This window comes from Saimiri boliviensis, chromosome 3 (assembly GCF_048565385.1).
Source record: "Saimiri boliviensis isolate mSaiBol1 chromosome 3, mSaiBol1.pri, whole genome shotgun sequence".
In the NCBI taxonomy this organism is placed as follows: domain Eukaryota; kingdom Metazoa; phylum Chordata; class Mammalia; order Primates; family Cebidae; genus Saimiri; species Saimiri boliviensis.
The window spans coordinates 139,466,323-139,478,476 of NC_133451.1; the positions used below are offsets into that span (position 1 = coordinate 139,466,323).

Sequence of the window (12,154 nt, forward strand, 5' to 3'; positions counted from 1 at the left end):
CTGAGTTCTAACTCGATTGCACTGTGGTCTGAGAGACTGTTTGTTATGATTTCTGTTCTTTTGCATTTGCTGAGGAGTGATTTATTGCCAATTATGTGGTCAATTTTAGAGTAGGTGTGATGTGGTGCTGAGAAGAATGTATATTCTGTGGATTTGGGGTGGAGAGTTCTGTAAATGTCTATTAGGTTTGCTCGTTCCAGGTCTGTGTTCAGGTCCTGGATATCCTTGTTGATTTTCTGTCTGGTTGATCTGTCAAATATTGACAATGGGGTGTTAAAGTCTCCCACTATTATTGTGTGGGAGTCTAAGTCTCTTTGTAAGTCATTAAGAACTTGCCTTATGTATCTGGGTGCTCCTGTATTGGGTGCATATATATTTAGGATCGTTAGCTCTTCTTGTTGCAGTGATCCTTTTACCATTATGTAATGTCCTTCTTTGTCTCTTTTGATCTTTGTTGCTTTAAAGTCTATTTTATCAGAGATGAGAATTGCAACTCCTGCCTTTTTTTGCTCTCCATTTGCTTGGTAGATCTTCCTCCATCCCTTTATTTTGAGCCTTTGTGTATCCTTGCATGTAAGATGGGTTTCCTGGATACAGCACACTGATGGGTTTTGGCTTTTTATCCAATTTGCCAGTCTGTGTCTTTTGATTGGGGCATTTAGTCCATTGACATTTAGGGATAGTATTGTTATGTGTGAATTTGATGCTGTCATTTTGATGCTACCTGGCTGTTTTGTTGGTTAGTTGATGCAGATTCTTGATTGTGTTGCTGCTTTTTTACCATTTGGTGTGTTTTTGGAGTGGCTGGTACTGGTTGTTCCTTTATATGTGTAGAGCCTCTTTCAGGAGTTCTTGTAGAGCAGGTTTGGTGGTGATGAAATCTCTGAGTGCTTGCTTGTTCACAAAGGATTTTATTTTTCCTTCACTTATGAAGCTGAGTTTGGCTGGATAGGAGATTCTGGGTTGAAAGTTCTTTTCTTTAAGGATGTTGAATATTGGCCCCCAGTCTCTTCTGGCTTGTAGGGTTTCTGCTGAGAGATCTGCTGTGAGTCTAATGGGCTTCCCTTTGTGGGTAACCCGACCTTTCTCTCTGGCTGCCCTTAGCATTTTCTCTTTCATTTCAACCCTGGTGAATCTGACGATTATGTGCCTTGGGGTTGCTCTTCTTGAGGAATATCTCTGTGGTGTTCTCTGTATTTCCTGGATTTGAATATTGGTCTGCCTTGCTAGGTTGGGGAAGTTTTCCTGGATAATATCCTGAAGAGTATTTTCCAGCTTGGATTCATTCTCTTCATCACATTCAGGTACACCTATCAGACGTAGATTAGGTCTTTTCACATAGTCCCACATTTCTTGAAGATTTTGTTCATTCCTTTTTGCGCTTTTTTCTCTGTTCTTGCCTTCTCTTTTTATTTCATTGAGTTGGTCTTCGACCTCTGATATCCTTTCTTCTGCTTGGTCAATTCGGCTGTTGAAGCTTGTGCATGCTTCACGAAGTTCTCGTGTTGCGTTTTTCAGCTCCATCAATTCACTTATTCTCCTCTCTATGCTGTCCATTCTCGTCAGCAGTTCGTCCAATCTTTTTTCAAGGTTCCTATTTTCTTTGCGATGGGTTAGAACATGTTCTTTTAGCTCATTGTAGTTTCTTACTACCCATCTTCTGAAGTCTGATTCTGTCATTTCATCACCCTCCTTCTCCATCCGGTCTGGTTCCCTTGCTGGTGAGGAGTTGTGATCACTTTTAGGAGGAGAGGTGTTCTGGTTTCGGGAGTTTTCATCCTTTTTACGCTGGTTTCTACCCATTTTTGTGGGTTTATCCACCTGTTGTCTGTCTCTGTCCCAGGGAGTTGGAGCTTTATGAGTTTCCGTTGCACTACTGCCTTTTTTGATTTTTTTTTTTTTTTTTCAGGTCGGACCCGCCCAGCTAGCAGCAGGCCTAGCCACTGCCTGCCCGCAGGGGCTTTGCTGAGCTGATGTGGGCTCCGCCCAGCTGCCCTGAGCTCTTCCCTGTAGTCCTTTTTATATGGGTGTAGTTAGAACTGTCTGGGCAATGGTGGCCCCGCCTCTGTTATGGCGGACTCTCTCTGTTGTGGCAGGTTGCCTCGGCAACGGCGGGTTGCCTCGGCAACGGCAGCCTGCCTCCGTAGCGGTGGAGAGTCTCAGTAATGGCGGAAGCCCCTCCCCCACGGAGCCGGACCGTCCCGGTTCAGCTGTGCTTGGTTTGAAGGGCTCAACCCAGGGGGTTTCCAATTACTGTTTTTGTTTTCGTTGTTGTTGGGGGTGGAGGGGTGGGACCAACCGAACCTGATCACCTGGCTCCCTGACTCAGAGTCTTTTCTTTTAAGTTGAACGACCCCGCGTTCCGGTCGCTTGTTGAAAAGGCGCCGGGATCTCCCGTGCTGCGACTCACGGAGTCGGCTCGAACCGCGGCGCCGGCTCCTGGCGGATTTTTTGCCTAGGAATCTCCTGGCCTGGCTCGCTATTTCAGATGAATGGGCTATTCTGCCGTCTCAAGGCTCTGCTCGCCAGCTAAGAGGGCTCCCAGACCAGTGGCTTTTGTACGGAGAACCGCAGCAACAGGGAGGGGTCACAGCAGCCGCGCGGGCGGAATCAGCCCCGCGGGGGCCAAAACAGCCGCACCGGCTGGGACTGCGACGCTGGCGACCCCTCTGCCTGGGTATCTCCTGGTCTGTGGGCAATAAGAGTTGGTCTGGAAATGCGGCGTCCACTCACCCTCTGCACTTTCACTGGGAGCTGAAGTCCTGAGCTGTTCTTAGGCGGCCATCTTGAAAGTCCCCTTGTTGTTTTTTTTTTAATTTTTATAGAGACAAAGGTCTCACTGTGTTGTCCAGAGTGGTCTTAAACTCCTGGAAATTTTCTTAAATATTTTTTTGGACTTCATTTTGTTTTTCCACATATTTTTTTAAGTGATTAAAAAATTTTTAAACCTGAAAATGGATTTTACACTGTAAAACAGAACTAATAGAACTATAAAGCAGTCTTTTTGGTTTGTAGTTCTATTAGTTTTGGCAATGCATTGAGTAGTTCACCACCACAGTCAAGGTGCAGAGCACCCCCACATACCCTGTGCCACCTACTAGAAGTCAGCTTTTTACGCCACCCTCAACCTCCTGGCAGCAACTGATCTATTCCTCATCTCTAGTTGTACCTTTTTCAGAATGTCATATAAATGAAAGCACAAACCATGTCAATCTTTGGTTTTGGCATTCAAGTTTTTTTTAGTTTGTTGACATTCTATATTATTGCTTTTTAAAGCATGCAGTGTTATTATTTGTAAAGTAAAGCTAACTTCACTTTTATATACTACTACTAGTTGAAATCCTATATTCACACAGTTTTATCGAATTTATAAAATTCTTACACATGCTAGGTATTGTTTCAGTCTCATAATAATCCTGTGGTGTGGACAGGTGTCTTATCACCATTTTTCAGATGATGAAACTGAGGTTTAGTAAGATTATGTAACTTGTTGAAATTTATGTAGCTAATAGTGATAGAAGTAGGCCTTGGACCTACCTCTTCTAATTTTAAATGTAGCATGCTTTGTGATTGTACCATGTTGTCTCATCCAGATGTTACCAGTCAGTCACTTTTCTTTGGGAAAATGCTGTAATTGGTAATACTAAGTTCCTGATATGTCTGCCATGTTACATTAGACTTAATAAACCTGATATCATTCTTTTCCCTCTTTCAAAATACCTTCTAATGTACTGTTTTAAAAAATATGTGTGTTTGTGTGTAAAATGTACAAATAAGGAATAGCTTTAAACTTCATTTCAGTTTAAACTTCATTTCAGGGACCGAGTTAGCTTGTGAAATAAAAATATTTATACTTACCAGGAAAGTTGTAGAAAAAAATCTGAAACGATAGTCCTGGTATCTTTCTTAATATCGTGTTTAAAAATTCCGATGCAAGTTTTATTTGAAATAATTTCAGTTAGGGTAAATATGTGTTTGCGTTTTTATGACAATAGGAATATCAAACATTTTTTCCTAAGTTTAGCAGAGAATCAAGGGAAAATTGTATGATCAGTAATATATAATGGCAAAGCTAACACAAGTGTTGAATTCAATTATATTTTAGCACACAAGCCAAAAAAAATCATTCTCTTATTAGATTGCGGGGGAGGGAGGAGAAACATGGGTTGTAACAGGAAATTCTTTAAACATAAATCATGTTTTCAGGCCACAACCGGAACAGCAGAGGCAACAATAAAACCTTCCCCTGGCAGTCGGAATTATTTTCAGGCCACATTTTAGATTCAGTGGTGCAGAGTCCTGAGCTTGAATTTTTTTATTTGTAGCACAGCTGTCAAATAAAACATTAACTAGAAAATTTGTTCTGTCAAAAAAGGGATATTCTAGTGCTTGTGGTAATATTTGATATTAGTGTGTGGAGAGGTGGACTGGTATTAAAGGAAACAAAAAATAAAGGTTGAGGAACACTTATGAGATTATCAGAAAATAATTTACCAAAAAGAGCAGCAGGTATTTATATGCTGTGATTTATTTAGGAGGAGTGAACCTCAACCTTATAGCAATAACAAATATTGCTGAGGAAGGCTGCCAGAACAGGAAAAAGTAAACTTAAAAAATAATGTTTTCCAGAGTTGAGCCCAAAGTATAAATTGTAAAGAATAAAGTTAATTTGTGTTAACATATAAACCCTTTAGATATAACTGCTTAAATGTCACTCTCTCATTTAGATCTTCCCTGACACCCAGTGTAAATTTGTTCTATCTCGTTATTGTCATTAATCCAACCTTGTTCTTTTCTAATACTTATCCATATTCATAATTCTATACCTGTTTGGGTTTAATGACTGTCTGCTTCACAACACTGTAAAGGCTATGAGGCGGGAACCATGTCTATTTGTTCACCACTGTATACAGGTAAGAAGGCCTAATGCTTGGCACTTAATAGGTGCTAGGTATTTGTTGAATGAAAATGAATTTTGATAACCTTTTGGGAAATAACCAAAACAGTAGAAGATTTTAGTTTAAAAAGGAACCACCATGGCTGAATACACGTTTCCTTACACCAACACTGGAGAAACAGAGCAGTGACTTCAAGTCATGAGAATTAACGTGCATCTTGTAAAACTGCTCCTATATTTAATCCATTCCACTCTTACAGCTAAATTTTTTCCCTTTGTCCTCACATGAGTTGGAAATTAAGTTACCAACTGAATAGCTGTTCTTTGCAAGCCTCCTGCTGCACAAGGAACACCTGGGTTTCCTCTGTGTTGTCTACCACAAGTACCTGGTTGGTTATTTCACTCATCCTTGCTCCTACAACCCGCTGAGTGTTGGAAATAAGCTTGCCTGTATGTAATCTATTTAAATCATGCCTATATTTTATGTGCTCTGAGCATTTAGGCATAGGCTAAAGCAGAAGTCACCATACATACTCTATGATCACATCACTATATGATGGGTTCAGTTTCTTTCAGTGGTTAAAATACACGGATTTAACCTTTGATTTTCTAGTTATTAATAAGAGTGCTTTCGGCTACCTAACTTTTGTCTTACCCTGCCTGTACTCTGATACCACCAATTTACCACTGAACCTCCACATTCTGTTTATCATGTAAATTGGAAATGAAGTAAAAATTATTATATACTTCATATTTAATTTGCTCTTCAATTTTTTTAATTCTTGAAAGTCTTAGATTCTTCTTCCTTTATTCTTTATTGATATAAGCTAATTTTTAATGAAATGTTTTGGTGTCAACTTAAAAGGCTGAAGGAATTCAAAAGTGAACATTTTGAACATTTAGCAATTAGAGACACCTGCTTTGAAGTCTACTCTCCCTTAATCACAGGAGAAAAAAAAGCACTATATTTAATTTTGCAATTTTAGATTGAAATGAATCTGATTTTAAATTTATTAGAAGTAGGCTATATGCAGGGTTGCCACTCATGAATGAAAACATGTATTTGACTTTTCCATCTGATTTAGATAATATTTCAGAATTTTATTTCTAAATTTTCAGCCTTCATAATAAGCCTTAGATTTATTAAAATCAAGAACTTAAAAAATTTAAAGTAAATATTATATTTATCTTGAAAAGTTAAATACACTTTATATGTCAGTACTTGAGACCTTAACCTTTTAAGAAGTTTACAGTGTATTCCAGGTTAAACACATAAACTATTTAGGCATATTAATTTCATTTTCAGCTTAGTAGCCTTTCTTTTTCTTGAACACAGGAATTGTATTTTATAATCGAAATATAAACACTTATTAAAAAAAGAGAAAGCCATGCTGAATAGTAAGGGTAGACGTTCTGTGAGACTCATTTGTATACTCTGTAGACATTTCAAAGGAAATATGTTAGCTAGTAACTCTAAAGATAGAATGGGGATCTGCCACAGATATTTAATTCTTTAAACAAGTTCGTGTGAATTATTGCCACCATATCTGGTTAAACAAAGATTCTTAAAGGGCTTTACTTTTTTTCTGACACCTTTACATGAAGAAGTCTTATGTGTTTGAAGCCCTAGATATATAGTAAGTAAGTTTTCTGGGTTCCTCTCCGTGTCCCCAGTCTTTACCATCTTGATTTCACTCTCAAGGAATTTTCATCAGACTATTAAGACAAATTGCAATCATAATGTCTTAGTTCTTTAATCATAATTTCCATATAATTCTGATTTGACAAGTTAGAAGCTCTCCAAAATGACTTATATTGTCTTTGTATAGACCACTTAAAAAAAGAAATATGTTAAATCTTCACTAATTCAGAGACAGGTTTTTATTAGTAACATCTAAATTATAAAGTACTTTACAGAATGGCCACTAAGTTTTGTTTTATTTTGAATCATATAGAGTAACTCAAGAAAGTGTTAAAATGGTTCCAAAAGGGGTTTCCTGGGCCTGCTTTAATCAGTAAACATGATTCATTTGTAATTTATAGAAGCCATTTGTAATGGTACAGTGCTATGGTCCTTAAGTATTATTTGTTGAAATAGTTTTAACACATAGCTTTCAAAAATGTTAACACTTTTCAATTGATTTTTTTTTGGTTGTTCTTGTTAGTATTCAAAAAAAACTGTTAGGTTGGACCATGTCAAATTATTGTAAAATCTGAATTATGACAGTGAGTTCATATGGCTTCATTGTTTTAACAAGTTATCTGTTCACTAGAATTTTTATTTTTTAATAGCAATTTTAAAGAAAATTGTTTTGCATTACAGGAAAATTAATCCAAGTGGTGTTTGGCCATTGGGATGTCGTCACTTGCCTCGCTCGTTCTGAGTCATATATTGGGGGAAATTGCTACATTCTCTCGGGGTCACGTGATGCAACTCTTTTGCTATGGTACTGGAATGGAAAATGCAGTGGGATTGGAGATAACCCAGGCAGTAAGTACGACTCATTTTTTAAGTAAACTTTTACAAGAATGTAGAGAATAACATTTTGCAGTAAAATTACCTTTTTGTTATGGTCGGAGTGAAACACAATATCAAGTATTTTAAATTTCTTACTTATAATTTAAGAAAGGTCCAGATAGCCTCATTATTAATATTTTGTGACCACTGACAATTAAAACCCAAGCATGAAATCTTGTTTCATATTATAGGCTGTCCTTTTGATCCAAAAATTCCAGTTCTTCATTGGAAATAGCTGTCATCAAATAAAATACTTTTTATTCATGAACAGTAAGATACAGCATAAAAGAGCAATCACATATTACCTTGTTTATTGAATTCATATTTTAAAAGAACAAAATAAAAATTATAATTTCACAGAAACAAACTAGTCTTTATAAAATTATGCTTTCATTTATGTATTAAAAAGATAAAACAGGTCATAAAAGGCCAATATCGAATATTCAAATTGGCTGTTAGTTTTTCAGATGGGAAATGAAAATGTTCACCAACAGCCTAAACATCTTTATGAAACTGTGCTGAAGGCAGTAAAACAAAAAATGTGTAACCATTTAAAATTGTAATTCACAGAAGGCAAAAAAGGAAGCAGCTACCATTAAAACCAATCGCACACAGCTGCAGAAAAGAAATGGCTTTAGAAAAACACATTAAGAAGTAGGAAAAAACAATTAAAGGGACCACCTGAAAAATGAGAATTTAATTAAAATGATTATGACAACACTAGAATTCCTGCAAGAATAGTGTTAGATTTTTACTTCAGAAGGTAGCGCATTTTAACTGCTCTTAAATATTTACAGTTTCTTAATTTAAAGCAAGTTGCAATGTATTTGGTTAAGGAAGGATCATGTTCTTCCTGATGACTTTACCTGAATACTTGGTCCTTGCTCTGTCACTTTACCCCAGATTGTGAAATGGCATAAATATGTTTAAGTCCATCATATTTTGGACTAAATTCTCAAAACTATGCTTACACGTATAATATTTGTATGAAAATGAACTTTTCTTCAAAAAATTTAGTCAAATGCTAGTATAATGTTAAAAGACATATATGCAAAATATTTTTCAAAGCTGTTTCTTATTATGCACATTATAGACTTTGATGTGATAGGTAAATACAGTTTTTGTGTAATAGATATTTCCTATTTTAATTAATAAAGGGATAATTTCCTATGCAAATAGGATATGAAAAATAATTTTAAGGCTGTGGTGCTATGGATAATACAGACTTTGTGATCAAATTGTAGTGTGTGTGTGTATATGTCAAGGAGAGGGTGTATATGCATTTCACATACTTACACAGATATCTCTATATAATTACAATAAAAATTCTAAAGATGTAAATTTCAGGGATTTTATTTTTCATATTCTTTTGAAAAGTACTATGTTCTTTTCATCATGAATACAACATTCTGGTCCTTCTTCCTTTCTGGCCTCTTAGAATAAGTGACTACTTTCAATTTCTTTTTTCCTGTTTCTATAAATATAGTTTCCCAGATTCACTAAATTATCTCAGGCAAACCTAGATTTAATATAGATAATAGATCTACCATTTTGCTATTTATCTCAAAATATTTAGGAAGACCTTTTTCTTGCCTTAAAAATGTAAGAGATTTCATGCACATATAGAAATCTAAACACATACACGATAGATATTTGTGTTCTTTTTTTTTTTTTTTTTTTTACTTAATCATGTTCTATATGTTATACACCATCAGTACCAATTTGTATTCTAAAAAGCAGCTAAAGGCTTGTTAGCTACACGTGTATGTAATTGCTGTTGCACTTCAGAAATTTAAGTATACCTTAAAGTTAGGAATTTTCAGCTTTTCAAGAAGGAAGAAAGTATGATATATATCATGATATATGTATACATTTAAATATATTTTCATATGTTTAAATTCTTTGTAACTCAACCTAGAGATTGCTTTTACATGCATGGCCTTTAAAAATTGAATTAAGTAGGACTGAACAAATCCTGGGGTTTGTAGTAAAAAAAAATTCTAAGTTCCAAGCTTTGCTGTGGTCCTCCTGTCTTGTCTGTAAAATGAAAGCAACAACAGAACTGAGTTAAGGTGTTATCAGAAGCACAGGATGATTAGAGCAAATAAAATCACCACAAAGCAGCATCTTGTTGGCATTAGAGTAAATATTGTAATGTTACATATTTCATAACATACTTCATCTATACCCACTCATTGTCTGCAGTAGTGGTGGACATTACCTCCCGGTAATGCTAGCAATGAAAAGAAAAAAGAGAATAATATAACAGCACATATAATAAAAATTTTAGAGAATTGTAATGTATCTTGACTGGATTAAATTACCTTTCTCAAAGTGAACCTTACCCTTTCAAGCCCCTGTATGATGTCCGATGCCCCGATTTAATTTTGCTTTAGCTTTGAAAGATGAATCTGGGAGAAAGACAAATAGGCACTTTTTCTTATAATAAGAATTTACACACATTAGAATAGAAAAATGGAAAATGCAGTCTAAGCTTTTCAAAAGAAAATGACAAACAAAAACAAAGACATTTTTACCGTGTGGAAACTGTTTCAAACAATCATGCAAGCTGGTTTGGATTTTATAAGCCTCTGGCGCATTGATAGTTCCACGACGCAGCTGCTGAAGTCAGAGCTTTTCAGATGAAGGGTTTTTAGGTTATGCTTATTCCTATATTGTACCTCTTAGACACAATGTAAATGACCTCTAAGAAGTGGTGAAGCATGTATATACATATAATTGCAATATGTTCTATAAATGCACATAATACCTCAACTTTAAATTTTTTATTGTAGACTCAAGACTCTTTCTTTCTTGAAGGGAAAATAGATAAATAAAATGGGAAAATAGATAAATAAAACCAGGTTATTGCTTCTTCTCCATTTTATAGGTCTATTTCAGGTATTGTATTTTTTTATTTTAAAAAATCATGAGAATAGGTAGACGTTTTACTTTCTAGGGTTATAAGCCTACATATGCTGTTTATTCCAAATCTAATAGTGATGCTATATGTAAAGTTGATAGCTGTATGACAATATTTTAAAAATATGTTATCTAATATTAATGTGCATATTGCTTTGGCAAAATCAGGCTAATTCAAACTGGATAAAACCTGTAAATACTATAATTTGGGGCTTTAAAAAATGTAAATGTTTTATGAAACCTGGCTAGACTACATAGCAAAAGGCATATATTCCTGTATACCAGATAGTTTTTCATCTTTGACTCTTGTTTTGTAATAGTTGTCTCCTGTGGAAAGCAGTTTTCTCAATGAGAAGAAAAATTAATATAGGATTCTATTTAGCTATGGATTTTAAAAATGAAATTAACCAAGGTTATTTCACTGAAAGATGTTTTGTACGTGAAAGCATGGCATCTCTCTCCTTGTCCCGGTACTCTGTGTTTTTGGACTGAGTCTTATCACCAAAGTGCTCTTCCTAAGATATTTACTTTGCCTTCAGAAGAATGTTCTCCAGACCGCACATTTTCAAATTTTGGAGAAAATGTTACCCAGTGCATCCCATTGATAAATAAATATTTTACATTTAGACATGATCTCATTTAGATAAGCAAGATGAATATATACAAAACAGTTATTATTTATTCACTGTTTTTATACTAGATCATAAGCTTGGATTTTAAAAATTAAATGCTTACTAGGTATTTTGAGGTATCTGAATAATATCTTTTAAAGCTACATGCGATCAGCTTCAGAAGTAAATGGTTGCTGACTGTGAGGGTGTTGCATTGATTTGAGTGTGTGGAATTTCAGTAATACTCGCAGTTTCCATTCTCACATTCTGTTTTTGATTTGATTGAAAGGTGGCATTTTTTTCTTTTCTTCATTGCAATCAGACATGCTAATCTATGTCAGCTTTCTCCTTTATGGGAATGGCGTCTACTGAAAAAAAAAACAACAACTAACTTTTCTTCATAACAACAAGATTCTGTTCTTTAAGAATATTTCAGCACCGTTAATTAGAAAGAAGGTTTTATTAACCATAAGGCTAGCACTAACAGACCACAGAGCTGTTTTTTAAAGTACTGTATGCCATAGCTGCCCTGCTTTTTCTCTGTCTAAAACTTCATTTTGTTATACTCTCATCAATCACTTAAGTCATTACCGTAAATCCTACTGTTGTTAATTTTACTAGTATCACCCTAATGAGACATTCCCGCTATAATTAAAAATGAATTCTAACTTTAAGGCATTCTAAATTTTTTTTAATGAATTTAGAATGATCTTGCCATGTGACTATAAATACTGCTGATACACATAGACTACTCATCAAGTCTGTAAGAAAAGTAGTATCATAATATGTCCAGGTGTGAATTATTTACTGGCTGCCTCTGTGCACATGTGCTTATGTATATGCATATTTTTGTACATATATTTAGGAATTATGTCCTTTTTATTGTGAAGCCTAGTATGTTTTACTGAAGCTACTGATAAATTCTTATTCTTTGTCTTGCCAAAATATAGGTGGATGTAATATAAATATTACTCTCTGTAAGTAGGTGTCCTAGAGCACCATCTGCTGGATGCATTTAGGGACTTAACGTTGGGAAACAAAAATTGGTACTTGGTTAAGACAGGTGTACTTTGTTTTTAATTGCCTGTGATATATTATTTAAGGGTCACAAATGTCAAGGTATGTACATTTGTGTTGAGCCATATGAGTTCTTAAAAAGAAATCACTTTTCTCCTCCTTTTACCCCACCTTAACCTGGATTTGGAA

General features: G+C 35.3%; 1 protein-coding gene across 4 annotated transcripts in view; it reads left to right on the forward strand.

Moving 5' to 3' along the window:
• Window positions 1-12,154, forward strand: part of LRBA (LPS responsive beige-like anchor protein) — a 746,578-nt gene that overhangs the window by 701,957 nt on the left and 32,467 nt on the right. For all 4 annotated transcript variants that reach the window (XM_074396837.1, XM_074396836.1, XM_010338615.3 and 1 more), the window contains one exon: window positions 7,221-7,388. In XM_074396837.1, the coding sequence (XP_074252938.1) occupies window positions 7,221-7,388 (168 nt within the window). The remainder of the gene's footprint in view (window positions 1-7,220; window positions 7,389-12,154) is intronic.